At 39.1% G+C, this 27919-nt stretch overlaps 2 protein-coding genes across 4 annotated transcripts; one reads left to right on the plus strand and one right to left on the minus strand.

The window, feature by feature from the left end:
- Positions 1-2269: 2269 nt before the first annotated feature.
- LOC127632385 (prothymosin alpha-like) lies at positions 2270-6458 on the plus strand. 2 transcript variants are annotated; one of them, XM_052110947.1, is made up of 5 exons: positions 2270-2435; positions 3626-3718; positions 4096-4159; positions 4254-4339; positions 5623-6458. In XM_052110947.1, the coding sequence occupies exons 1-5, from the start codon at positions 2385-2387 to the stop codon at positions 5692-5694; spliced, it is 366 nt and encodes a 121-aa protein (XP_051966907.1). In that variant the 5' UTR covers positions 2270-2384; the 3' UTR covers positions 5695-6458. The 2 variants fall into 2 exon arrangements, with proteins under 2 accessions (XP_051966907.1, XP_051966908.1); XM_052110948.1 differs by having other exon boundaries at positions 4257-4339; positions 5623-6457.
- A 462-nt stretch (positions 6459-6920) lies between these two features.
- LOC127632379 (proton-associated sugar transporter A-like) lies at positions 6921-27774 on the minus strand. 2 transcript variants are annotated; one of them, XM_052110935.1, is made up of 10 exons: positions 27624-27774; positions 26497-26949; positions 25591-25683; positions 24667-24891; positions 21907-22793; positions 16563-16716; positions 13840-14016; positions 11394-11599; positions 11034-11259; positions 6921-7199 (listed from the first exon to the last, which is right to left on the minus strand). In XM_052110935.1, the coding sequence occupies exons 2-10, from the start codon at positions 26918-26920 to the stop codon at positions 7171-7173; spliced, it is 2421 nt and encodes an 806-aa protein (XP_051966895.1). In that variant the 5' UTR covers positions 26921-26949; positions 27624-27774; the 3' UTR covers positions 6921-7170. The 2 variants fall into 2 exon arrangements, with proteins under 2 accessions (XP_051966895.1, XP_051966894.1); XM_052110934.1 differs by lacking the exon at positions 6921-7199 and having other exon boundaries at positions 10987-11259.
- Positions 27775-27919: the final 145 nt, after the last annotated feature.

Genomic DNA, 27919 nt, shown 5'->3' on the forward strand with positions numbered 1-27919 from the left:
ACCTCATAAGCAGCAAAGCCACAGAATGAGAACCGGTCACACTGGACATGTTTTTTGACAGCTAGACAAAGCTAAATAAAAGGATCTTGAGATGAGATTTTTAATGTTTCAACTACTTTTACCTTGACACAGCATTCTAAAAATGCAGCGTTCACTGAAAACCAGCGTCCAAATCATATGTACAAAGACCGACACTTATATAGCGCCTTTTAACCTTAGTGGTCCAAAGCGCTTTACACTGCGTCTCATTCAGCCATTCACACACACACATTCACACACCAATGATGGCAGAGCTGCCATGAAAAGTGCTAGCCTGGGTTCAGTGTCTTGCCCAAGGACATTTCGGCATGTTGAGTCATGTGGTCCGGGAATCGAACCACCAACCCTGCGATTAGTGGCCAACCCACTCTACCACCTGAGCCACAGCCACCCCCGGTTATAACTTCAATTTAACTTTTTAATTGATTGACAGCCCTAAATGTAAATTAAAGTAGTCCATACAACTCATCCAATATATTCCAAGTATTTTAAAGGCATAGGATGGCTTTGTGTGAAAGAAAGAAATGCATGAATTCAAAGATAACTTTAAAGACTTTAGATGGTTTGTGCATGTGTTTGCAAACTTAAATCTCAGTCTCTCAATTACTTTTTTCAGCTTCTCATTTAAATTGACATCAAATGTTTTAGATCCCTGGTCTAGTCCAGCATAATACTCCATCTGATAAAACAAAGACTAAAGCTGAACCCTCAGAGAGCATGCCATAGACCCATACCATCTGTGACCACCAAGAGGGCTTTGTTACCACAGTATGACAGATCTGATGAGGCTCAGATGGAGGAGGGGCTTTATTATATCTGTGCATGCAAAAGATAAAACATCAAAGTTCAACTCCTGGGACATTTTAAATTTAGCATGTCTGAAGAACTCAGTTGTATCCTGTATTGAGGAAATTAGCCTTGTTTACAAGAGTAGCCTACATCTTATGTGAGACTTTCCCATTTTTGTGGACTTACAGACAGAAAGCAAGGTTTGACTCATATGACCCCTTGAAAGAGGGAACTAAACATTGTTAACTGCAACAGTATAATATGTTCCTTGTGCAACAGGTAGGCTACGTTCCCTCCAACAGACAAGCTGAATCACTGTGTGGCTTATCTCTTAAGCCATAAATCAGTTGGTTATTTGTGCCGAGATGTTCCACATAGCCGTGCTAGTATCTTAGTGTGACTTCTCATTATGAATGAATCAGCTGCCTGGTTTGTCTGGTGCATCTGGCACATAATGGCATCTGAATACAACATGCTAATGAAACCATGGCTGTAAACAAAGCCTCCTAAGAAGCTTGAATTCATCTATGCAAGCTTGGAGGCAGGTCACCAACCACACAAAACAGCTATCAGGAGATATAGAGATTAGGTCAAATGAAAGTTTAAAGCAAACAGAAAAAGACTTGAACAATTTCAAAACAGAAAATAGTGGTGATCAAAAAAAAAACAAGCAGTCTGTAAACCAATTGTTTTGCTTTTTTGTTTCTTATAAAAAAGACAAAAGAAATCACAAAAGATTTCATCTAAATATGGTGGTGAGGTGAAAAGAAAAAACTAACTGTACAAAAACTGAATGTACATATTTAGGGTTCCCACACATTTTGACCAATGTCCATGCATATTAAACATTTTACAGCATGGAATAACTAGAAAAATGCATATTCATTGTCCTTGACTTGAATGTTTTATTAGTACAAATTATATATATATATATATATATATATATATATATATATATATATATATATATATATATATATATATATAAATATCAACCTGCATATGAATTAACAATATCTAAAATATTAATGAAACATATATGAATATTAATGCAATTGTTGTGTAAGATATTAATTGTTCACAAAGAGCAAGAGCAAATTTGTATTCATGTAAAATTTTATTCCTCCCTAAAATAAAGATTGAAGACAAAGTATGATGTATTAGAATGTAGACTGATATTACCAGAATCGCTTGGAAAAAAAGCGACCACTTCAACTCATTAACATTATTTTTTAACGACCGGGTAAAAGGTAAAACCAAATTTTCCACCAATAGAAAAGGAAGGGCACATTAAAAGTGGGACGGGCAAAGGGGCGGGACTTTTGACAGTGGCTTCACCAATCAACTCTACGGAAGGACTGACCTTATTATACGCCTGTCCAATCAGGTGTCGGTGAGGTTGCCGCTGCGCTCAACGCGCCTTTCAGTTCTCAGGTTCAGGCAGATTTGATTCACTCTTCCTCCTGACGTCCGACCGTCTCCTACCTCATCCCACCTCTCTCCGCACATTCGCCATACTTCAGGCAATTTTCTTTAGAATATCTCTATAAACCACCATGGCTGATACCGCAGTTGATACGACCACCACCACCGAGATCACCGCAAAGGTAAGTTTGACTGAAAATTATATTTATATTCGAAGAAATTGTGTGTCTTAGCGACCAGTCGGTTAGAAATGATATCGTATATATTTTTGAAGCATGTACGAGTAAAAGTGCGTAATAATTTTTTTAAATACATTTCTTTAAACACGGGCAATTGCAGGAAAACCCGTTATGAACACGAACGTTTCCCTCAGAAAAAATAAAATATTAAATAAATGTCAAAAAAAAAACCTCAAGTCTAAATTTGACATTTGTTTCCACAATTGTTAAGCAAATGGTCTCAGGATGGGAGTGAAAATGAAAACCATTTGCCGTTTTTTCTTACGTCCTTTTTTTGTGTGTATATAAAGTCAGACTCTTGATTTTCGCCTCACGAATAGGCGGGAATATCGCCGCCGCGTGCTGTAAAGTGTTCGCGCCTCCCGCCCCCTCGGTCTCTCCTCCGTGCACGTTGTCTCGGAGCGCGCTCGCGCGTTCTTCCTCCTTTTGTTTCCATCTCGAAGCATGAACTCGCATGCGCGTGCACGATCCTTCCAGGGAAAGAAAAGGGGCGACGGGCAAGGAGGCGCAAAATAACCTCAAGTGACCTCTACGTGTGTGCCCGAACAATAGATTGAATTCACGAACGAGTGAATGTGAATTAACGTGACCTTCGGTGTATATATATATATATATATATATATATATATATATATATATATTTCACTACATAAATAAAATAAAGCATGTAATGTACGTAACGTACGTAACAATATTTTAAAGATTTGTTACATGTAAAAGTGTACGAATTAATAGACTTGTTATATCTGGGGCAGTGATATAAAAATATCACTGTTCCTACTCTCTCTCTCTCTATATATATATATGTATATAAAAATGCATGCTGTACAAAAGTAACCTTTAGTTTGTTTATAGAGCCAACCTGACCTAAATAGTTGGTTTTCACAGCGCTACATCTGCCCCTGGTGTTGGTTGCCATTTCATTTATTTTAATAGGCTGTGAGCCAGCTGGTGTGTGTGGTCTGTGGTTCATCTGTGTGGGAGGGTGGGGAATAAACTCAAGGAAACAAACTTTCCCCTTTACTAACATGGAAAATCTATAGTAGAGCCATCCGAGTGCAATAAGCCCACACTGCATTGTTTTTGAAGTCAGAGGGGGTGTATTTATTAACAGATGAACTTTTGCTTTGCAGGAACTGAAAGAAAAGAAAGAGGTAGTTGAAGAGACAGAGGAGGCTGCGAAGGAAAACGGCAGCGAAGAAGCACCTGCCAATGGAAATGGAACAGTGAGCAAGCTTTAAGTATTTCCCAGCAGGCCTTGTGGCTTTTGTCCCGAGTACCAGCTCATTGCACAGGTTTTGGAGGCCCCCTCCCCCCTCATTCAACGTGCTGCTCTTTGTTTAAGGTTTTAAAGCTGACACAGATGTAATTTACATCAAGACAGCATTGAGGAGGCACATTCGGATACATTTCTTACAATCCAGGCCGCACATGGCCCTGAAAGAGATATTAACAAAACTGTCCCTCCCATTAACTTTGGGAATTTATGTAATGACACTTAATAACTAAACTGACTTGAATTATTAATAAATCCCAAACTCCTCTAGTGACTACACAGATTTGGTATCGGTAAACTGTTTCACTAACAGAATTTTCTCTGTAGACTAATGGTGCTGCACATGAAGAAAAAACCCATGATGACAAAGAAGGTGGAAAGGATGAGGAGGGTGAGTTTAATGTTGACTTGCTGGCCTTTTACGCTATAACATAATTTTCCTTTAAGGGGTCTTTACTGAAAAATATTTTTGGCTTGTTTAACAGTAGGAGTGGAAAAGGAGGAGGAGGAGGAGAATGGTGCTGAGGAAGAGGCAAATGAACATCCTGTAAAACGTCCAGCAGAAGAGGAGGTGGGTTTGGGTTTCAGGTTTAAGTTCTATAGTAATAATAATAATAATTCCTTACATTTATATAGCGCTTTTCTAGGCACTCAAAGTGCTTTACATAATATAGGGGGAATCTCCTCACCCACCACCAGTGTGTAGCATCCACCTGGATGAGGCAATGGCAACCATAGTGCACCAGTACGCTCGTAACACACCAGCTATTGGTGGAGAGGAGAGAGTAGAGTGATGTAGCCAATTCAGGGATGGGGATTGTTAGGGGGCCATGCTAGATAAGGGCCAATGGGGGAATTTGGCCAGGACACCAGTGTTACACCCCTACTCTTTTCTAGAAGTGTCTTGGGATTTTTAATGATCACAGAGAGTCAGGACCTCGGTTCTACTTCTCATCCAAAAGACGGTGCTTTATTTATTTTTTGGGACCCACACAGACAGCAGGGTGAGCACCCCCTGCTGGCCTCCCTCATACCTCTTCCATCAGCAACCTTAGTTTTCCCCAGGTCTCCTATCCAGGTACTGACCAGGCTCAACCCTGCTTAGCTTTAGTGGAAAATAATGTTTTAATCTTTAAAAACTATATATTAAAATTACATCGAAACTGATTCCAAAAACAATTTCATTAAATTAAATCAAATAAAGTAGATTAACTGAAAACTAAAGAAAAGCAACAAAAATAAAAGTTGTTTTTTTAATATGCGTGGTCATGGGAAACCTTAAAATCAGGGAGTATTACTTTGGGGATTTAACAGCCTAGAAAAGTCATTGAAATTGGTTAAATATTAAAAAAGTTGCCCAAATTTCAATAGTGAATATAATTTTTTGATATTGCTCTTTGTGAGTGCAATCACTTTAAATGATTTTAAAAAATCGTTATCCAGTAAGCCAAACAACTGAGAAAATAGTGAAAAAATCATGAAAATATAGAAATTACTTGGTAAAAAAAATGGTGGGGACCCTGAATATAGAATATGACGCAGACTGAAAATGATCATGTTAAAAATGCAAATGATGTCATGCAAAATTCATTTTGGATTAAAACAATTCTGGAAATGTTCTGGTGAATCCTTAACTGATTAATTACTAAAACTGAACTACAATATATTTGCAAATGAATTAGAAATGTTCATGCAATAAATAAGTCCTAAATGAACTAAATAAGAGTAATTTCAATGAAAGTAGTATTAAACTATTACTGAATTTGAAAAAGCTAAACAAATAACCATGTTACGGTCACAAACACAACAATTTCCGGCATCTTTCCCTTGTCTGATCTTTGCTCTTTCCTTTAGGAGGCAGTCGAAACAAAGAAACAGAAGACAGAGGAGAACGGAGACTCCACAGAGGCTGAAGTCAAAGCTTAATTTCTCATTGCTCTTCAGTTGGTTGGTCTGACCTAGTAGAGTTTGTGCTTTTCTGTATATTTCAGATATTATTCTGCCATTACAAGACCTTTATATTGCACTGAGGCCCGTAACATCACGACCCCGTCCCCTTTTGGAAGATCTTATTTATTGGTGTAGGACCAAAAGTTTTAGGAGCCTGTATTAGAAGAAATGTTGAAAAGTTTATTTGAAGCTCAAGTCTTAACAAGCACACATTCTACTCTGTTATATTTGACCAGCTCATGTACACGCAAGCAACTGAAAGTCTAAAGTTTTGTCATTTTCATGGGTGACATTTCTTATCCACCAAAGACCAAAGATGAGTTTTAAGCAGGGGCTAATAGACAATGTTTCACCTGATTGTGCTGCTAGTATTGAATCCCTTGCTTTGGCAGATCAGTTAACAGAACAGATGGTTCATACGAATGTGAGGGTTTCCTTTCTCTGACTGGCTTCTATAACATGTTAATTAACCCCTTTTTAAATCGTTTTGGTCTTTTGTTCCACATGCATTGAAAAGGATTGTATCGTTCTATCCTTATGTACAGTTTTGGGGTTTTTTGTTTTATCATTGTGTTTTATATGGGAAGTGCAGAATGATAATCTATAACAGAACCGTATGCTAGTACTGGTGTTCTTACAGTCCTTAAAGCAAATTCTTTTTTTTTTTTATAAATGTGTTTTGGTTCCTTTTTGACCACTGCTTTGTATAGTTTGGTTCAGGATTATAAATAAAACCAGTCTTGTCTTTTTAAAAGAGTGTCATACGTTTGTTTTTACACATTCCATTGTGGGTTGTAAACATTTTTTGGAGCTGCTTGAAACAAGATTGAACATGTGCATAGTCTGTAACGTGAAACCCCACCTCCCCCATTTCCTTTGGGAAAGGTATTTGTGAGCAGTGACCTCAAATCTAACTAAAAGTAGCTTTTCTTGGATAAAAAAAAGTCTGGCTGTATTTAGAATAAAATTGGGCATGAGTTTGTGATGTTACTATGCCTCCTGGTGGCTCAATCTTTATAAAGGTTGCGGGTCATAATTAAATCAGAACAGCCAAAACCTTCGTCCTGTGACAATTTAATTCTTAGAGCAGTTTCCTGATCGATGCAACTTCTTTACATACTTATTTCATATCTGTCCATGCTCATGAAATTACACAGGAAAATGAGTGTCTAATTCAGTTCTTTATTAGTTAGAGCTGGTGAATGAGTGTTTAAAAGTTTGATGGTTTGTGCTGCATGTATTGCAAAGCTTAAAACGTCACCCCATAGAGGTGTTCAGACAAACAAAACATACAAATAAATAAACAAAATCTATGCTTGGCAATACAGGCGCACAATTCTCAGGGCTCTGATGGAGAGTCCGTATTTGTTGTCCAGATTTGTTGCTTGTCGCCAAACCATACGTTTGACTTGTTCTTCCGCACTGGACATCTGTTTTCCATAATGCGGTCACTCATACCCTCGCCTCTACGTCCGCAATGCCTGATAATGACAAGAACGACATTGCAACTATCATGCCAGACCACAGAGAAGCAGGCGTGAGAGCATGCGTTCCATGACATGGCTCAGTAACGGGGAATCATAAATGAGTGATTTATGTTTTTCTTACAAATATGTCACCAGTGTCGAGCCATGTAACAGTATGGCAAACATGCAAAAGATTATATTTTTATCTGTAAAGTGTGTGCATGTGTACACTGATCAGCCACAACATTAAAACCACCTGCCTAATATTGTGTAGGTCCCCCCTTGTGCTGCCAAAACAGCATTCTGAGATGATATTCTTCTCACCAGACTAATACAGAGTGGTTATCTGAGTTACTGTAGACTTTGTCAGTTCAAAGCTGTCTGGAAATTATCTGTTGACCTCTCTCATCAACAAGGAGTTTCCATCCACAGAACTGTCACTCACTGGACGTTTTTTGTTTTTGGCACCATTCAGAGTAAACTCTAGATACTGTTGTGAAAGAAAATCCCAGGAGATCAGCAGTTACAGTCCAAATGACTGAGATCACATTTTTTTTCCTCATTCTGATGGTTGATGTGAACATTATCTGAAGCTCCTGACCCATATCTGCCTGATTTTATGCACTGCAGCCTCACGATTGATAATCGCATGGATTATTGTTGGTGCCAGATGGGCTGGTTTGAGTATTTCTGTAACTGCTGATCTCCTGGGATTTTCACACACAACAGTGTCTAGAATTTACTCAGAATGGTGCCAAAAACAAAAAACATCCAGTGAGCGACAGTTCTGTGGATGGAAATGTAGTGAGAAGAATATAATCTGAGATGCGAGTTGGCGCTGATTTGGCGGCACGCGGTGGACCTACACAATAAAGCAGGTGGTTTTAATGTGTCTGATCGGTGTATATTTCCAGTGTACTCAAATAATAGGCTCTAAAAAAGAAATTAGACAAACCAAAGAACCTATTGACACACACTTAAACACATTCTCTGTTTACTGTTGTACAGTTTGAAACAGAGGCCTAAAGTAAGGCATTAATGTGACTACATGCAAACACTCTGACCGCTGATATCTTCAAACAGTTCATTGACATGTTTTATAGGAATACAGCATACATTTGCTCTGGATATGTGAGAGGGGTTTACTTCTATTAAAAGCAAAGCAATTTCACAATTAGCTGACCAAAAACATCTCCTCGGAGAGCTATAAACAGTTTTGTCTTTCTCCTTTATGAGGAATCAACAGTAAAAAACACATTTCACATGTGTACAAGCCAGATGATATTAGTCAGGCATCACAAGTACACATCGCTGTCTCTTACACAAGCTTGCTGTCATGCAGTCATCATTGCAGCAGGCCAAAGGGTTCAGTATGAGTGGGATGCAAAGTCATAAAAACACAGCGGTTTTACCCCCTCTCACATCTCCAGTAGTAGTACTGAGTACGTGGGGTGTAAAGTGAGGAAGGTTTATCTGAAGCAAGTCAAAGGAGTCTGAACTGTTTGTTTGAGTGTGTGTACAGGGTCCAAAATTTACTTTTTACCACATCTTCCAATGGTTGGCTAATCGAGAAAATAGTTTAATTTAATGTATACAGTAGGATGCAAAAGTCTGTGTGAAATTTCTGTTTTGTTTTATTTTCTAATTTCACAAAAATGTTTTCAAGTTGAATCGAAAAATGTACATGTATTTCAGAAATGCTTAGTATCTGGTGTGTCTCCCTGTTTGCTTGAATGAAAGCATGCACTCAAATCAAAGAGCATCTTTTTTAAAGGGATAGTTCACATAAAAATTGTAATTCTCTCATCATTTACTCACCCTCATGCTAACCAAGATGTGTATGACTTTCTGTCTTCTGTAGAACATATGATTTTTAGAAGAATATCTCAGCTCTGTAGGTCCATACAATACAAGTGAATGGTGACCAGAACTCAGAAGCTCTAAAAACCTCATAAAAGCAGTATACTGTAAAAGTAATCCATACAACTCCATGTCTTTAGAAGCAATATGATAGGTGTAGGTGAGAAACAGATCAGTATTGAAGTTCTTTTTATCAATAATAAAGTCCTTTTTACTGTAAATCTTAAATATTAATTTACTTAAATATTGATCCGTTTCTCACCCACACCAATCAATTCGCTTCAGAAGACACAGATTAAACCACTGGAGTCGTGTGGGTTACTTTTTTGCTGACTTTGAGTTGTATGGACCTACAGAGATGAGATTTTCTTGTAAACAATCTTTGTGTTCTGCAGTAGAAAGCAAGTCATACACATCTGGGATGGCATGAGGGAGAGTAAATGTAAATATTTGGGTGAACTATAAGGAGTTAACATGGTAAATCTCACAAATTTGCTTACATTTGATTGGTGGCCTACTGTTGTCTAAAACCATAAAACTGTTGATTTACAGATTTAAATGGAGAAAAAAAAAAGTTACAATTCCAGATGTTCAACAAGGTTTCAGACTTTCGGACCCTATACTTTATGTACAGTATATATGTTTGTTTGTTGTTGTTAACTTATTTGAATTATTAGCTGTTTTTCTGCCACATATTGTCATATAATTTTGTCATATACTAGTAAACAGGCGCGCTGTAAGGAAAAAAAGCAGTAGCCTAAACATATTTAAAATCAATAATTAAAACTGCTTTGTTATAATAAAAACTAAGTAACTTTTCCTTCCCCTTTTATAGTTTTAATATGAATCTATTTCTTTCAAATCATACCTTTTATTAATTTGGTGATGCACACATTATGTTTTGTCTTTTCCTTGTTAGTGCTGTTAAGAATGTCGGGTCTGTTTAGCCTTATGAGATGTTTAACATTCTCTGTTGTGCTTCAAAGTAGAAAATGATCATTTTAACTGTACAGTGCTGTCTAGACTAGTCAAGCCTGTTTAATGACGCCGCACAGATGAAAAGCGCATTTAGTGCTTAAAAGTCTTAAAAAGGGGAACTCCACACACTACATCATCTTTTATTATCAAGTAAGGGCAGTCTTCATTTTAACTAACCAGTGCGATGCGGCCATTCAACCCAAAATCATGCAAGAAAAGACTCTGCCTGGCCCCCTGTTTCTCAAGGGCCCTTAGAATCATCCTAATCTTTCCACTGTTACTGCACCCTTGCCAGTAAGAATCATTGTAACAACAAAAACGTCATACTTTTGTTAAAAGTTTTTTTTTTTTTTTTTTAACTTGTCTTCACGTGGAGTTCTTAATATTATGACAAGAAAACAAAAAATACTTAAAACTTCTAATGGTAAATTATCCAATGGGATAAAAGTTGTTCATCTGAATCTCAATGAGCATGTTTACACGCATGACCTCACACCAATAAGACGACAGCTAATAAGGTAATGTAATTTGCTTTATTGGGGAAGGTATTAAGCAAAAAAATAATCGGCATGGGTAGATTTTTGCCAAGTACCCTGATTTTGCGTTGCATGTAAACACCTTTATCAGTGTTCTAACCACCTTATCAAATGTGCGCAAGGGGTGTGCGCATGACTGTTAACGTTTTGACGTCAAAAGCAAAGAATAATCCAATGATTTCAAATCTAAAAGCCTTCTGCATTGTCAGAATTTTTGAAAAAGCTGATTTGTTTGTAGCCATCAGAATATTTGTGTTCATGTAAATGCACTTGTTGTTGGTTTATTGATAGCATGAAACTATCATTCTTACATCGCAATTAAACCATGCGCTATGTTTTTTACTCAACACCGGCAATTTTTTGTGTGAATTTTGGACCCTTTCTGTATAAGAACAGATACAGCTTAAATACAGCATAAGAGAACAGATCTAAATGTGCACCAGTAGTGGCTGGGTCTCACTCTGAGGAGACTCACCCTCGGGTGGTGGCAGCTGGTACACCACACACAGTGAGGAGTACAGGCAGCCCACAAATGACATCAGACTCGCAAAGTACATCACCCCCTGAGCCCCACCAACCAGCGATGTCAGTGGGCCCATCGCAACTGAAACCAGGATCTGTGCCAGGAAGTACTGGCAGCTGAGAAGGGAGATGTCCACCCCCATACCACGCCTGGTCCCATTCTCTGATGAGCCGCAGAACTGCAGAGGAACACATGGAAAAGGCAAGGTTTTTTTGGGAATAACAACATATATGTTGGCCTGCTTCTCAAACAAAGCTAGAATATGGCTTCAGCAAGCATGATGACAGAATTTTAATTTTCCCTTCCTCTCACCTGAGGGCTCTGGTAGTATTCACAGAGCAGAGAGTAAGGCAGCGTGCAGAGAGAAGAGAAGAGAACTCCATAGGTAACACAAAGCGACAGCACCACATACAGGTTGGTGGAGAGCGTAGCCAGCCCTGTGCCCAAACCAAAGGCCAGGTACGCAAAAAAATACAGAGTACGTAAAGAGAATCGCTCTTCCAATTTCTCAAGAATGGCTGTGAGAAGGAAAAAAGATGAAACAAATAAAGACAAACGGGACATCACTATTTCAACATGTGACTGACGTTTGGTTTAGAATGCAATTTGTTATCATGGACACATAAAACATTTAGGTTTTCAATTGATCAGATTGGAAGTGTGAACTAAAGGCCAAAACATACACAAGTAGAGCGCAATTCATAACGCACAACAAGTGCGCTTTGCATTCTCAATGTTTCCACTAGGGGCGCTATAGCGGAAATTCATGTCAACCACTGTCATGGCGAAGCAACAGTTTGAAGAGAATTTTGCTACGCAAGTAAGCTAAAGTCAATACATTTAAAGCAACTTCCCTGAATAATAAATAGAGCTCTCAAAATTAAAAAGTTAACATATCTGACAACTTTTAATACGTATAACGTTTAACCGATTTGACATTCGATTCTCTTTTCACCTCTATGGGAGTTCTAAACACTGGTTGGACTAGGGCGGAACCTTTGCGGTGTGTCCCCCGTGGCGAGGGTAAAAAGTGCTCAATGCAATTTAATGTACAAAACAAGCCCAGGTGGAACTTGTGACAGAAATCAAGCACTTTGTGGCCACTATTTAATTACCACAGAGGCACTTCAGGTCATAACTATCAAGAAAACGCTAAATGAGATTGAAATTGTCTGCAAGCGTTTTTCATGTGGTGTTTAAAGCGGCGCTTGATGCTGGCGTTGAAGCCCAGACAGAAATCATGAAAGCGGCTTCACGATTGCTGAAGCAAAGTGGATAGCCACAGTCTGCCAATTGATTCATATTGTGGAGAATGAGATTTTAAGAGATTTAATGCGCATTGCAATGAATATGCAACCTATGGAAGGACTAGTACAGGGGTGCTCACACTTTCATGGCATGAGATCTACTTTTCATAATGCTATTACAGCAAGATTATCTACCATGCACAATTTAAATATACATTGTAGGCAGTGTTGTCGTGATACCAACATTTCAGTAGTCAGAACCAATTCCAGTGAAATTGACTGATTCTCGATGCAAAAACAAATACTGACTAATTTGTATACTGGGTAAATATTGTTTCAAGTTCAAGTAATTATTCAAGACAAGAATACAGTCATTAATAAAATAAGAACAAAGAAAAAAATTAAGAAAACAGTGTTTAACATTTCTAAAACATTTAAACATTCTCATGGATTGCATGTCTTAACTGTATGATTATAATACAGACATATTTTATTTTAAAGCTACTGAAATTATCCAGCCAAGAGCAATTAACTGTTTTCTTTTTATTGTTGTTAATATTAATGACACAGACACTGCAAGTCCTCATGCACTAAACATACACAAAAATAAGCTGTCTGCCAGACAGTTTTTGAATCCTAGGATGACAGGGGAAGAGTAATTTACATTCACGTGGAAAGCGATACCTGATTGGATGATTCAGTATTATTTATCAGGAAAGCACTACCTGATTGGTCGGAAAAATGAAAGACCTACCTCAATCAGGAAGAGCTTTCCTCACAAATACGAATGAGTCTTCTGCTATCCTACAATTTGGAAATCCACCCGTGTGGGAGCCGAAACAAGGAAATATAAATGTATTTTTAAGAATTCCTTTATTTGAGTAGTTTCTCTCTCTAATCCCTTTACCATTTGATCTGTTCACGAGATCGACCAGTGGTTGTCTTGTGACTGACCAGTCGACCGCGATCGACGTAATGAGCACTCCTGGACTAGTACTTTCAATTAGTTAACCTTTCGCTTAAACTTTGGGAAACATTTCATGTTACTTGAATTGGTGCTATTATAGTGCATTTCTATTGTTATACTGGGGAAGTCCGAAAATTATACTGTTCGGAAAATTTGAATAAGGCATTATTGTTACATACGTTTTTGTTTTCTTTTCAAAGAAGGAAATAAAATGTATTTTGACAGGAAAATAAATGTATAGAGTACAATTTCAGCACTTTCAAACTCTGTGATTAATCACGATTTCAAAAATGTATCGACTCACCCTAATAACAACCCTAAAATTCTCTCATAATTAACTATTCAGACATTTATTGAACTTGTGCACTTTTCACTATTATTATTTACATTATTATTTTTTTCTCCCAATATGTTTTGACACAGGTTGGGTGAATGTTTAGTCTTGCAACAGACTCGTTTGGCCTTCCATGGACATGTTGATGACCCCTGACTCAAAGTCTTTGTGCATGTTAAAATCGTGAAATATTGGTCACACTTTTCTTACCTGAATAAAAAGCAGCACTGAATGCATAGATGCACATCCCCCAGCAGCCCATACTGATGCCAGCATTGTAGAGCTGGTACGCCTCAGAATCATGGGGGGCTTTTGGGTCTCCCCCAAACACCACTTCCCCCATAAAGTCAGTGTAGAAGAGCAGCATCCCTTCAAATGATAACCAGCCTGGAGGAGATGTGGAACAAACAGGTTAATTAGCAGCTGTGTCAAAACTGATAAACAACAACATATTTTGAGCTTTGAACACTCTCATAAACACTAGACTTTTACATTTCATTTACACGGTTGGCCAAATTTTGGGACACCCCATCTAATACACAATAGTTTGTGACCCTAATTGCAATGCTGATGCTAAGGTGTTATGAGTGTTTTTATGCCACGATACAGACGAATTCGGAGGTGGGAATACACCCGTTAAATTTTTCGACTTCAAAACTGTCCCAAAATCAATACACTTTTAGACCACGTTATTACGTTTTGGAAATTATGTCAATTAGCACTTCTCGCTGCGTACGGGGCCACACCCAACTTCACAAATCGAAAGTTTGACTACGAGCACTGTTCCAGTCTTTTTTTTAGTCTGAGGTGGGAAAATTCAGAGTTGTCTGGAACACACCATTAGTGTGTTGCTATGAAGTTTGTCCGCGTTGCTGATCACTCTGGGCACAGTATAATTGCCGCATATTTTGTCATCAGTACAGTCTGAGCGGACTGTCTCTCTGCGGCCCAGATTTTCTTGGCATGTCGACAGCCCTCATCTGTACTCATCGTTGGCGCATGCACCTGTCGTTGACTGTACTAAAAGAGTATCACAAAGCAGTTGAGTGCGCATACATCGAACCCGTTCGTATTCGTTTGTGGTCAAAAGAGTATACTTTGAAAGGGAATGCTGCCAACCCGATACGGAACACAGAAAAATGATGTATACCTGGGCCCTTAAGGTGTTTTGGATGGATGCTTTTTGCTCCAAACCAAAGAGTCCACCCCCAAGGAAAATATTTCTAGAAAAATAACACCTCTCTTATAGTCGGCACCACTAAAAACTAGGGATGCACTGCTTAAATACCTGGATTGTTATCGGCTCTGATACTGACGTTTTTAACCGAATTGGGTATCAGTCCGCAGAGCCCAATACAAATACGATCCTGTGTTAGTCATGGTTTTTACTGTCAAGCTTAACAAATGACATAAAAGAACAGTAATTAAAGTAGTCCATATGACTTGTGCATTATCTTAAAGTCTCTTTAAGACAAACTAAGCTTTGTGAATCGCAAAAGCCTGCATTTAATAAGTAAATATGCATATGCATGCGCAGCACGCTTCACTGAATGAGCGCTGCTCTGTTGACACACACTCATAGCATGCACTGAGCTTGTGATGCGCTGCCGAGTGGCACGCAATATATGAGCGCTACACGCGAACAATATCCCAGATGTAGATGTGCAATAGTTTGCTATTGTACATACACACAATCAAAGGACTTCCTGGTGTGTTCTGCCAAAATAAATGCCAGAGGGTTTTATACTGTAGTTAAGAAGCCACGACTGAATATATATTACTTTTTTATGATAAAATTCTAAAAGTTAATAATTAATAGTACTATTACTACTACTACTATTTATTATTAGTATTATTGTTTGTTTACAAATTACAGCGATATTTAAGTTGACAGGGTTCCAAAAACGAATTGTGTGATTGAAAAATGAACTTGAATCCCATAACAATTAAAGTGAACAAAAAAGAGATCTGAATCAATTTAAAGGGATAGTTCACTCAAAAATGAAAATTCTCTCATTATTTACTCACCCTCTTGATATCCCTGGTGTCTATGACTTTCTTTCTTCACCAGAACACATTTGAAGAAAAGTAGAAAAATATTTTAGCTCTGTTGGTCCTTAAAATGCAAGTGAATGGTGATTTCTCTTTGAAGCTCAAAAAATCGTGACTGTGTCACACGCACACTTATCGCTGCAGAACGGAAGCATGATCTAGAGTTAAAAAAGTACTTAAATATTTAACTTTTTGCGCCAAAAGCAATCATGTCACTTTAGAAGTCATTAGTTTAACAGCTGGTATCGTATGGATGACGTTTATGCTGAGTGTATGTGATTTTTGGAGCTATACCTTTAAGTACAGATAGTCCAGAAGTTGGGGGGGAAAAATATGCAAAGAGAACTGGCTTCTTTTCTTCTTTCTGTTAATTTCGCGGCTGCATTATTGCATATTTGCAACTATGAGTAAATTAGGTTTGTTTTTCTTTACATATAAGAGTACAACCAATCAGTTCCACACAGTGAGGTATCGATATTCTAATCTGAGTAAGATAAATACAACTCTGGTATCGGCTCGGGAGAGAGATTGGCCGATACGGAGAGTTTAGGTATCGGAATTGGATCGGGAGAGATAAGAGTAGTTTACGCGCATCTCTACTAATAACAATATTAACGGTGAGTTGTCTGGATGGGCAAGTAGCGTTAATAAGCAGTGTTGGTGGTATACATTAGCTAATTCAACCCTATTCTACTTTTTTGCAGTCTCAGCAGTTAATACTATCAGCTCTTTTGCTAATAAAACTAACCCTTTATATCAGACAGTCCTTCTTTACTATGTAAGTATATTTCTATGCTTATTGCTAAAACATAAGGAAGTTCACATGAGCTTCAGCCATTTTGTATATAGTGGAGGATAATGAAATTCAAAACCTATATTACCCAGGAAATGGTTGGTGCACAGACTTCGTAAACATGGAGGCATTCTGTAGATGGCGGTACAGAGCAGCTTAATTGACATTTGATTGTCTACAGTTTCACAGCTTCCACTGAGGTCACTGTCATAGCGCATTCCATTCAGCAATATATTCGCCACCTCGAGAGAAGAGGAAAAAAAACATGCCATAGCTCCAACAGTCCATTAAAAACACACTACTTAAAGGAACAGTTCACCCAAAAATGTAAATTCTCTCAACATTTCTCTCATGTTGTTCCAAACCTGCATGACTTTCTTCCGTAGAACACAAAAGAACATGTTAGGCAGGATTTTAACCTCAGTCACTGTTCACTTTCATTGTGTTGAATACATATGCCAAGAAAGTGAATGGTAGCTCAGACTAAACATTCTGCCGAACATGTTCTCCTGTGTTCCTCTTAAGAAAGAAAGTCAGGTATGGAACTACATTTTTGATATAGTCTATATCTGTCAGCTTTGAAACCATCTATATTATAGTGTACTCCTTAAAGTTGACAATGAACCTTTAGCAAAAATACACACGCATAATAAGGGACCTAAAGTACTGATGACTCATCTTGCACTCATGGGAGTGTCCAAAGGTTTGTCCAATCAAATGCTCTCTAGAGTTAGAATACAGAACAACAGTCGGGTTCCAGAATCCCATTCACTTTCTCTATAGTTGAATTTCATTTTAACAATAACTTTTAAACGTTTAAAGACAGACCTAACGTAAGCTTCTGTTGTTAATTAATGGTATATGCTGCAGTCCACATTATTTTGTCTTAAAATTTTTTTTTATTAATATTTAATAATATTTAATAATTTCTGATGAAGAACTACACTACCCATGATTCAGCAGAGAAAGATCAACCAATCAAAGAACCATGGTGAACAAATCACGTGAAAAGAGCTCTGCAGTGACCGCCGATGACGCAATGCAACTGACGCAATTGTGTCAGTATCCCTAGACTCTTAAACTAATTATATACTTGAATATATCTGAATACTTGACAGTGAAATTAGAATCAACAAATTAAAATACACAGTTTTATATTTTTCCATAATTTTTTAATTCAGTGACATCATTTGCAGTGCTTCATGGGATTGTAGTTCTTTCCCTCATTTAAGACGATAAAAACACAATCTTATACCTTCATCTTTTTGCCTTGTTTTACCTATATGATTTTTTGCTTCAAATTAAAGTTTGAAATGTTGAAATTCAGCTTGAAATTATAACTAATTGATATAGGATTTCAAGGAATCCCTATGGAAAAAAATGTATGGGAAAAATACTTCCTGAACCAAAGCAGATGAAAAAGTAGGCAAGCACTGTTGCGCTCTATAGGCTTATTTACAACTTGTCAATGTATTTGCCAAGCCACATAATAGTACATTTAAGCTCAAAAGTTCATATAATTATTAGGGTCAATCGATGAAACGTTTTAATCGAATTAAACCTATGCTATGTAATTTTTGACTCAATGGTGGTTGAAGCATAGAACTGCAAATTACTTGCAGAGGAACACTGTTTTGGTAATTACGTTATCTGGGCTCCAGCTCTGCTCTTCTGCACGGATGATTGTAATGTTTGAGGAGTACCAGTGTAACCATGGTTACAGGTGATCATCTTATCAGAGCGAAAGCCACTAACTACAACAAAACTCCCCCTCTCCCCTCAAAAATAATAATAAAAAAATAAATAACGAAAGGACGAAAAAGACGGATATCCGAAAAATATGTCTTATTAGTAGGCAAGTAGCATTTCTTCCGCTGTTGTTTTGACTTATTGAAAAAAATATTTATTGTTTATAAATAAATAATGTTACAAAAGTTAGGCAATGATGAGATAGATTGCTAGTCATATCAGAGAAAGTAAAAAGCTGGAAACTATTATAACTTAGCTAGCAGGCAAATAGACCAAGGTAGTAACTGGTTTAGAGATTGGCATTGTTACCAGCTTCAAGTTAACATTTTTCCATTGTCCTTCCTAGAAAATTAAATCAAGAACTGCAAAACCACAATCCATAATAAAATGCCCCATTAGAGTGGCTAACGCTATCTAACAAACTACGATGCTAAGAGAGCTTTCTGGAAAACTATTGGTCCAATAAAATATCTTAACTGTCGATGCAAGTAAAACGCCATCTATGGGTCGGTTTTAAATCCATTACGATCTCAGAGCTGCCGCCACCTCTGAAAAAGCCAAGCTGATTTGAAAACGTCTCGGTTACTATTGTAACCTCCGTTCCCTGATGGAGGGAACGAGACGTTGTGTTGATGTAGTGACACTAGGGGTCACGCTTGAGAGCCCCGAAACACCTAAATTTTTGTGAAAAGGCCAATGGGAATTGGCGAATGGAATTTGTATGCCACTCCCCCAGACATAAGGGTATAAAAGGAGAGCGAATGCCCACTCTCATTCAGCTTTTGTGCTGAGGAGCCGAGACAAGGTCCCGGCCATTTCAGCGGCTAGTACAGCGTTGTGGCAAGAGGGACACAATGTCTCATTCCATTAGGGAATGGAGGTTACCGAGACGTTTCCCTGCTGTCACTCACTCGACATTCTGTTGATGTAGTGACACTAGAGGCCCCTATAGAAAAACGCCACAACAGCTGAACCGTGTTACGTGAACTGCCGATGCAGGTGCAAGCAAGCTGCTGTGTGCGTATTAGCAGGTGCATCAGACTGCAAGTAACCTCCCTCAATGCACCAAAAGATGTAATGTAGTTCCCCACATCCCTTAGGGGGGAAGCGACGTAACTAGCATGGGAGCAGACCGTGCCAGCTGCGGCCTTTTCTCTCTATGTTTTCTCTCCACAGAGTATTAGATTCGGCTGGGGCAATCTAACGCTATTATACGCACCGGGGAAGCCGTTCATTTCCTTTCCTTCTTTCAGGGGGTAAAGACCCACAGGAGACCAAATCCTGCCAAAAAGTGGAGGTCAACATGTGGCAATACGACACATGGGCTCACCAGCCATACATGGAAGAGGCGCGGTGGTAGGTCCTGCCTCGAAGGGGAGGAGCTCTACAAACACAGCGACTGGGTCAGAGAGAGCTCTGCACAAGGGAGACGCGGGTCTGCTGACAGGGAGACCGTACCGCAGAAACCATATCACAGGGGGTTACCAGAGTAATCGGCACCTGTGGAGCACCTATCCAAGTACAGGGCATATTAGCACCCGTAGTGGGTCTGGCTATGAACTCCTCTGCCAAATTCGTGAGCCACAGGGCTAAGTCCACAAGTAGGGCTCTAAAAAGAGTGCCCCTAGTGTCACTACATTGACACAACATCAAGTGAGTGACAGAAGAGAAACTGGTGATACCCCAGAGGGTTGCCTTTTTTAATGATTCATGGTCAATATCGTTCATGTGTTGTGGCTGTAAGCTTTCAGTTTCAAACTACTACCACATCTGCTGTATCACTGCACATACAAACATGCTGTATAGCTGGACCTTCTTTTCTTTAGTTAAGGACATGACGTAAATATGCACGAATGACTGACGGAAGTATGCAATTTCCCACCAAATCTGTCCCAACAGCTCTAAAACATAAATAATTAATATAGGCTTAAAATAGTGAATCGGGGTAAGGCAAAACCATGATTTGGAAGACAGATTGTTGGTGTACTTGTATACTGATAAAATGTTGTTAATTTCTAAACATTTTTACATAGTGTAGCTTTAATTAATTGATATGGCAATTAATTAATCAAATTCATCAAAATCGTGGAAACGTGGCTGGAATCACTCAGCACACCCCGGATTCAAACTCGCGACTCCAGGGGTGGTAGTCAGTGTTTTTACTCACTGAGCTACCCAGGCCCCCGATAAAATTTACATTATTAGTTATATTTAAATTATTATAAATATAATATCTATATATAAAAATCATAATGCAGATAATTAAAATGCATTACATTATTGTGGCAGATGAGTAAAGAAGCTTTAAAAGGCAATATACTTATTTCATATTATTGAACATAAGCCTAGAGTCCACAGCAATCCATTTTTGCAATTGAATTCATCAATGTGTCAGATATTTGTCCACATGCATCAGATGGACACTTTTTGAGTGATTTGGTTGCGTCGCATCATGAACACTGTTTTTAGGTTGCTGTATCAAGTTAAACATAGTTTGAAACTCAGAAAAGCACTCTGATGCCTCTTCATTCTGAATAAAGATGCCTGTATTCAGAATTGCGCTCCATCAGAGATTATTTAGCAGAGATGGGCCACTCCTATTAAAATTAATGGGCGAAACTGGAACGCTCAACCAAGGAGCTCTAGCACCCAACGATCAATGGATGTAGTCAAATGAAGTCCTGCCTTAGAGTTAAAAGAGCCAATTACAATTTAGGTACAGACATCACCAGTCAATCAACTCTAGAACGCACATGCGCATTAGCTGGGAAATTAGCTTTATTTTTGCATAATAAGAGGTAAAGAATCACAATTTATGATATCAGTATTGTATTGTATTATCCCAGATTTTATTGCTGATTTGAAATATGTTCTTTGATCGTAATCTTGACAAACAATTTTTTTTATTTTTATCTTTCTTCATTCAGGTAAATAGGAGCTGCACTGGCATGCCTGGAAATGACCTCCTGAGAGCGTTCCAAAAATTCGCCAAAAGTGGACTTGCTAGAAAGTCTTTGGCTCCATCCAGCTGTGTTTGAACGCAAGAACACAGGGCATTTTCCAAACTCTATTTGTGCGCCCTTGAAGGGCACTTCGAGAAGGGGACGCCACTCAAAGTGTTGTTACAATTAAAAGTAAGAAAGATAATTTTTTCACAAAGGGCCCTGTCACAAGACATTTAGAGACAGCAACATTAAACTGTAATGTCATGCTCCCTTCAGAGTGCCTACATCAAAAGCTCTGTCCTTTGTAGTAAGTAGGGCATAGGGATGATCATTTTCGAATGGAATTAGCCCACATTCTCATGTCAAACAAGCCTGAGTGTGGATTGTTCTCTGTATAACTGCATGTTGTCTACACAGCTGGAGTTTCACTTTACTGCCCCCTGCTGAAAACAGGTGGCACTTAAAGCTTGAATTTTTCCAATGGTAGGAATATTCCATATTACGGTAGATATATTATTTCTATGCAGAAAATGAATAGGATTTCGGAACCTGAGTGTTGCGCTGTATTAAGAGGAGGGGCATTCTCACTCTAGAGAGCATTTGATTGGATATTATATTATGTTATTATTTGTTTAACATGTTTTTTATATATATAATTAATCACTCTGAATTAACACGTTCAATTGAAAGCCCTAATATTTATGTAATTCTTCAATACACAAAACCCTTTAGACTCACTTGTTGACTGAAGGTGACAGTGCATCTCCGACCATTCTCAAAGCCACCACTGGGGTCAGTTAATGGGTCTTCCATTAAGGCCAGACTGTGGGGGCGTTTCAGTATCCCTGATGTACTGTCTGGCTGCACCACCAAGGCAGCCTGTTTAACCTCATTTGGCTGGGCTGCAGGTTCAATGGCTTGGTTTTGCTCATTAGCTTGAAATTCTTCAGTTGCTAACAACTCTCCATTAGGCTGTGAGAGTTTGTTTTGCTGTGCAACTTTAAGTGATTCAATTGGTCGATGCCCTTGAGGAGGGGGCATGTCCCCTGCCGGCAGAGGTGGGGCCATTGCCTCTGGCTCTAATGAATGAGGAGTCTGCTGTCCGGTGTAGCATTCAATCAACACTCTGTCTATGTAAGAGGTGCCCAAGGAGGAAGCAAACTCATTGATGCCCGTGAGCGAGTTGTCCCGACTGATAAAGCTGCCATATTTGGGCGTCAAAGGACTCAGAGGTGAAATGGGACTGGTAAGGCCCACATAGAGTCGTGCATTGGCACTGCTCGATCGACCCAATGGATCCTGGTGGCGGCAGTAGGAGAACTGGCTACTGTATAGTGCGTCCTCATCATCTTCGTCATCTTCGTCTGCTGCTGCTCCAGGCGGAGGGGGTGGGGAGGGCGGTAGAGGAAGATTGGGGCTCTTGAGGTTTCGGGCACTTCTCGGTTGAGGCTGGAACTTGGGTAAAGGTCGCTCAGGTATACTTGTGAGGGTCATGGCCGTGGCGGTGACGAGAGTGATGCTGGTGAACAGATATATGACACGGAGCTGGCCACCCATCGACTTTCCAAACTCAGTTTGGTCCCAGTTGATGCCACCCACAATGTAGCCAAAACCACCTCCAAGACCTGAGTTAAATTAAAGAAGAAACAGTTATTTGATTAGCCATAAATGGGTGTTTCTTCAACTTCGGGGACTTTTGTTTAGATTATCAATGTTGTAAACATGTAATAATTTTTATTTGTATAAGAGATTTTCATTGTTAAATATTGAAAGTCTGGGTCTGGGATAAGGCTAAAACAGTAAAATCTATGCATAAACGGCATTATAAAGTACCATAAATAAATGATGAAGGCCTGTTAAAAAGTTTCCAATTCAGTTTTAATGAGACTTAATGAGAATTTTTTTAAATCTGTCTGTTTTTATTAAAACTAAACCTTGGGGGGCCTGGGTAGCTCAGCGAGTAAAGACGCCCTGGAATCACGAGTTCGAATCCATGGCGAGCCAGGTCTCCTAAGCAACCAAATTGGCCCGGTTGCTAGGGAGGGTAGAGTCACATGGGGTAACCTCCTCTTGGTCGATATAATGTGGTTCTCGCTCTCGGTGGGGTACGTGATGAGTTGTGCGTGGATGCTGCGGAGAATAGCGTGAAGCCTCCACACACGCTATGTCTCCGCGGTAACACACTCGACAAGCCACATGATAAGATGCACGGAGACACAGAGGCAACTGAGATTCATCCACCACCACCTAGATTGAGGCGAGTCACTACGCCACCACAAGGACTTCCAAATTGGGGAGAAAAAATTTAAATTAAAAAAATCAAACCCTGGGACATGAGTGTGCCAGAAGTTGAAGAAACACATTTAAATATTGGCAGGATTATGAAGTTAACAATTAAATAAACAACTTAAGTTAAAACTGAAGTATGAAACTTTGTTAGTGTTAAATTACATTCTTCTATCCCAGCTTAATATTCAGAGACAACTATAAGTCAATCATAGGTTAATTTTCTCCAAAATAGTAAAGATTTTGTCTCTGTGGAACTACAGAAACAAAACTTCAGTGTTTGTTTTGAAAGAGCCGCTTAAGACCTGCCCCAACAACGTTAATCAACCAATGGTGTGATTTGGCGACGGTCTTTGTTTGACCAACAGAAGACGGGGGCGTATTCAGAAAGCTGTTTTGAAAACAGTTTATTTTTTTGAAATTCTTCTCTGTGGCACTAGTTGTTACGAATGTAGGTGAAGGCAGACGAGGGATGAGGATCTAAATGCGGTGGTTTTATTAAACAAAGGGAAAACAGACAAAACAGGAACAAAGGAAATATCCACGATGGGAAAATAAAACAAAAACACGAAAGACATCCAATAGGTACACAGGCAGGATTAACATTTACGGAGAGCACGGATAATATCAACATACACGTTCAAACATCTACAAACAAGCATCCACAAACATCAACGATCGACAGTGGAATGGAGAAACAGCAGGGTTTAAATACACAGATATGGTGATGACAAAATGACAATCAGGTGAGCACAATAACACAGTGATGAGGGCCGGGAATCATGGGAAGTGTAGTGCATGACAATTGACAAGTGAAAACACGGGGCAGACAACAGGGGATCGTGACACTAGTATTGCAGAAATTACATACATATAGCTTTAACAACTTTAACATCTTAAATATTTATCTATTTTTAACCCTTTCATATCATTACTAAAGGTATGGATTAAACCACTGGAGTCATATAGATTACTTTTTCTGCTGCCTGTATATGTTTTCTGGAGCTTCAAAGTTCTGGCATCCATTCAATTGTATTGTGAGGACCTACAAAGCTGAGATATTCTTCTAAAAATCTTATTTTCTGCAGAAGAAAGCGAGTCATACACATCTGGGATGGCATGAAAGTGAGTAATGATGAGAGAATTTTCATTTTTAAGTGCACTATCCCTTAAGTGAGTAATTAACAGTAAATCTCAAGGTCTCATTCTAACCTGCTAGAAGAGCGTGTAAATTTAGACCTCGGTCTTGGTCCTCTGGGCTACACACATCCATCATGTACGCATGACTGGGGTTATCAGCGGAGTCCGCACTGAAGTCCATCAGAACCACACCACACACTGTCAGCACGATGCCCCACTTGTGATTGACAGTAGTGTCTGCCACTGCTGATCCAATGTCCCTTCCATTCAGTACAAGCGTTAGACCCAGCAGAGCCCCTACAGAACACCACAGGTACAGGTCAAATATTTAGGAGTGTGCAATCTATTGCAAGTCAGGATGCAAGATGCAGATAACTGCTTTAAACCAATTACGAAACAAATAACAAGTAAAACTTAGAAGAAGGTTCTGGGTTTAAACTAAATAGACAGCATTTTGTGGCATAATGTCGATTACCATTTAAACATTTTAAATTAAAATATTGACTAGTACCTTGTTTATAAAAAAATAAATAAGAGCAAAAATCTGGGTTACAGAAAGGCACATACAATGGAATTGAATGGGGTCAGTCCATAAACGTTTTAAACTGTTTTAAAAGTATAGCAACAAGACATGTGTGAACATGATTTTAATGTGATAAAATTGCAAACTTACCTTATCGCTGTAAAGTTATAAGCAATATTACAACTTTGTTGTTGTGACGACCTAATGTAGTAAAACCTTTTAGTCTGGCAAATGACGTCCATACTTTTAAAACTATAAGTGCAATTAGATGTCTGCTACCCGACCAGAGCCTGACGAGGTTTGGGTCAGTTTTTCAAGTGTAACTTAGGCTTTGGGTCAGGTTCAGGTTTGTAATTCATGAAAAAATGTATAGACCTACATAACTTATTTCTTAAGGCCAATGCAGACCACTAGCAAGCATACAAATGATTGACTGAGCAATTAGTGTGGCTTGCGATATCTGAACTGCTTACCTATCGCCAAAGCAAAGATAAAGGGTCTCCTGCGGCCAAAGTGAGAGGTACACCTGTCACTCCATGCCCCAAGGATTGGTTGTAGTAGGAATCCTGAGAATATTTGATAGAGATTTGTGTTTTAGAGCATTTAAAAGGATTGTTCACCCAAAAATGAACATTCTGTCATTGTGTTCTCACCCTCATGCCATCCCAGATGTGAGACTTTCTTCTGCAGAATACAAAGATTTTTAGTAGAATTTTTCAGCTCTGTAGGTCCATACAATGCAAGTGAATAGTGACCAAACCTTTGAAGCTTCAAAACGCATATAAAGGCAGCATAAAAATAATCCATATGACTCCAGTGGTGTAATCCATGTCTTCAGAAGAGATATTATAGGTGTGGGTGAGAAACAGATTCATATTTAAGTCCTTTTTTACTATAAATCTCCACTTTCAAACAGCCCTCCTAAGTGCTCTTCTCTCCTCATAGTTCTTCTTTTGTTTTTGTTGATTCTCATTCTTTGTGCATATCGCCACCTACTGGTCAGGGAGGAGAGTTTCTAGTAAAAAAGAACTTAAATGGAAACTGTTTCTCACCCACATCTATCTTATCATATAAACCACCGGAGTCTTATGGATTGCTTTTATACTGCCTTAATGTGCGTTTTGAGCTTCACAGCTTTGGTCACCATTCACTTCCATTGTATGGACCTACAGAGAGGACATATTCCTCTAGAAATCTTCATTTGTGTTCTACAGAATAACAAAAATCATAAACATCTGGCATGAGTGTGAGTAAATGATGAAGGAATTTTCATTTTAGGGTGAACTTTTCCTTTAACTGGTTTACAGGTTTGGAACCACATGAAGGTGAGTAAATTATGACAGAATAAAAAATGTTCATGGCAGTTAATCGGCATTTACCTAAAATGGGACTGATGAACCATACAAGACTGTAGAACTGGTCGGGCAGCCCCATTTGCAGAAGGACAGGTGTGACATATGCCGTTTCCATCGCGTAGCTGAACTCGATACCAAACAAAATGCACCCGTTGAACAGAAGCTCAGGGAAAGTGCGTCTTGGGGGCAGCTCGCTCAGATCCAGCTGTTCCAGAGGACATGGAGTGTTAGGTGGTGGAGGTGGAGATGGTCGGATCAGTTTCCGGCGCTTTGGGTGCCTTTGAAAGTTGTTTGCTCTGTGACTGAGGTGCCGTGTGGTGGACGTTGGGAAGCTGGATGTCTTGGACAGCGTCGGCCTCCAAGTGACATCCTGGGTTGTCCCGAACTTCCCCGCCTCGTGACTGGACAACAGGGGGTCGCTCGGCGTACCCATTCCGGGACACGACATGGTGTTCTTCCCACAAGTGCCTACTCACACTGACAAATCCAGAGTGGATAGCGTGTTGATGAAAATGTCAGAAGACAAGGAGAAGCAATTAATCCCTCCTCCTGAATATTGTCAGTGGCACAAAGCACACTTAGGTCATGGTGACATTGAGATAGGACAGCAACAAACAAGAGAATTATGTAACGCAGTGGTGCCAAGCATCAAAACAGGGGGGTTTAAAACCAAATTAGGCAAAAAGTAATGGAAAAACGTGATTGAGAACTACTGCTTCAAAGAGGTCAGTGGTATGACACTTCCTCGTGCACAAGACGCATTGCAACCAATGCGCAACTCCACTGTCAAGATGCGCATTGCACATGTGGTCTCACCATAGCTGAGAAAGCAAAAGGCAAAAGTGCATTCTCTTTCACAGCACACGTCTTAGAAATGCATGCACCACGTTTCTAATGAGCTATATTGTTTCTATAACGCATACATGAATACAACATCTTTGAATTACAGTAGCATTAAATTATAAATGAAAAGGTGGTTGCCTGGAGAGGAAAACATGGTTATATATTCTTTTTGAACACACAATATGGAGCAATATAAAGCAATGGCACAACAAAAACAACCTAATATTCTCTTTTGCACATAAAGGTAAAGATGACATTCCACACATTTGTTATTTGTGAAGCGCGTGCGATAGAAACAAAAATGTTACCTTTATCGGGGAGGTTTGTCATGTGTTTCTCAATGCGCTCGATCCTGTGTTGAAACACCGGACTGAAGGATACATGATGTTTACACACTTGTTTACGGTTTCATCTTTATTCGCCCTTTTGGCGCAGTCATTTCTCAGCTTTTATCGTGCTCCTCCGGTCTTCCCCTTCTCTCGCGTCCCTCCTCCTGCCATCCATCGGCTCTCCCCTTGTGACGTCACGGCATCACCTCCCCTGTCCCCTCCAGCATGCCAATCTGCCGCATCAGCACCTTTGAAAACTGAAATCAGTCTAAAAT

This window comes from Xyrauchen texanus, chromosome 39, assembly GCF_025860055.1.
Source record: "Xyrauchen texanus isolate HMW12.3.18 chromosome 39, RBS_HiC_50CHRs, whole genome shotgun sequence".
NCBI classification, from domain to species: Eukaryota; Metazoa; Chordata; class Actinopteri; order Cypriniformes; family Catostomidae; genus Xyrauchen; species Xyrauchen texanus.

Bases quoted from the DNA above. Each gene is read 5' to 3' on its own strand.
- LOC127632385 (XM_052110947.1), top strand. From the start codon at position 2,385: ATGGCTGATACCGCAGTTGATACGACCACCACCACCGAGATCACCGCA. The intron at 4,160-4,253 runs GTGAGTTTAATG...CTTGTTTAACAG, and splicing joins AGGTGGAAAGGATGAGGAGG to TAGGAGTGGAAAAGGAGGAG. The intron at 4,340-5,622 runs GTGGGTTTGGGT...TCTTTCCTTTAG, and splicing joins AACGTCCAGCAGAAGAGGAG to GAGGCAGTCGAAACAAAGAA.
- LOC127632379 (XM_052110934.1), bottom strand. From the start codon at position 26,920: ATGTCGTGTCCCGGAATGGGTACGCCGAGCGACCCCCTGTTGTCCAGT. The intron at 22,794-24,666 runs GTTAGAATGAGA...AATTTAACTCAG, and splicing joins TTTACACGCTCTTCTAGCAG to GTCTTGGAGGTGGTTTTGGC. The intron at 11,260-11,393 runs GTGAGAGGAAGG...GTTCCTCTGCAG, and splicing joins AATACTACCAGAGCCCTCAG to TTCTGCGGCTCATCAGAGAA.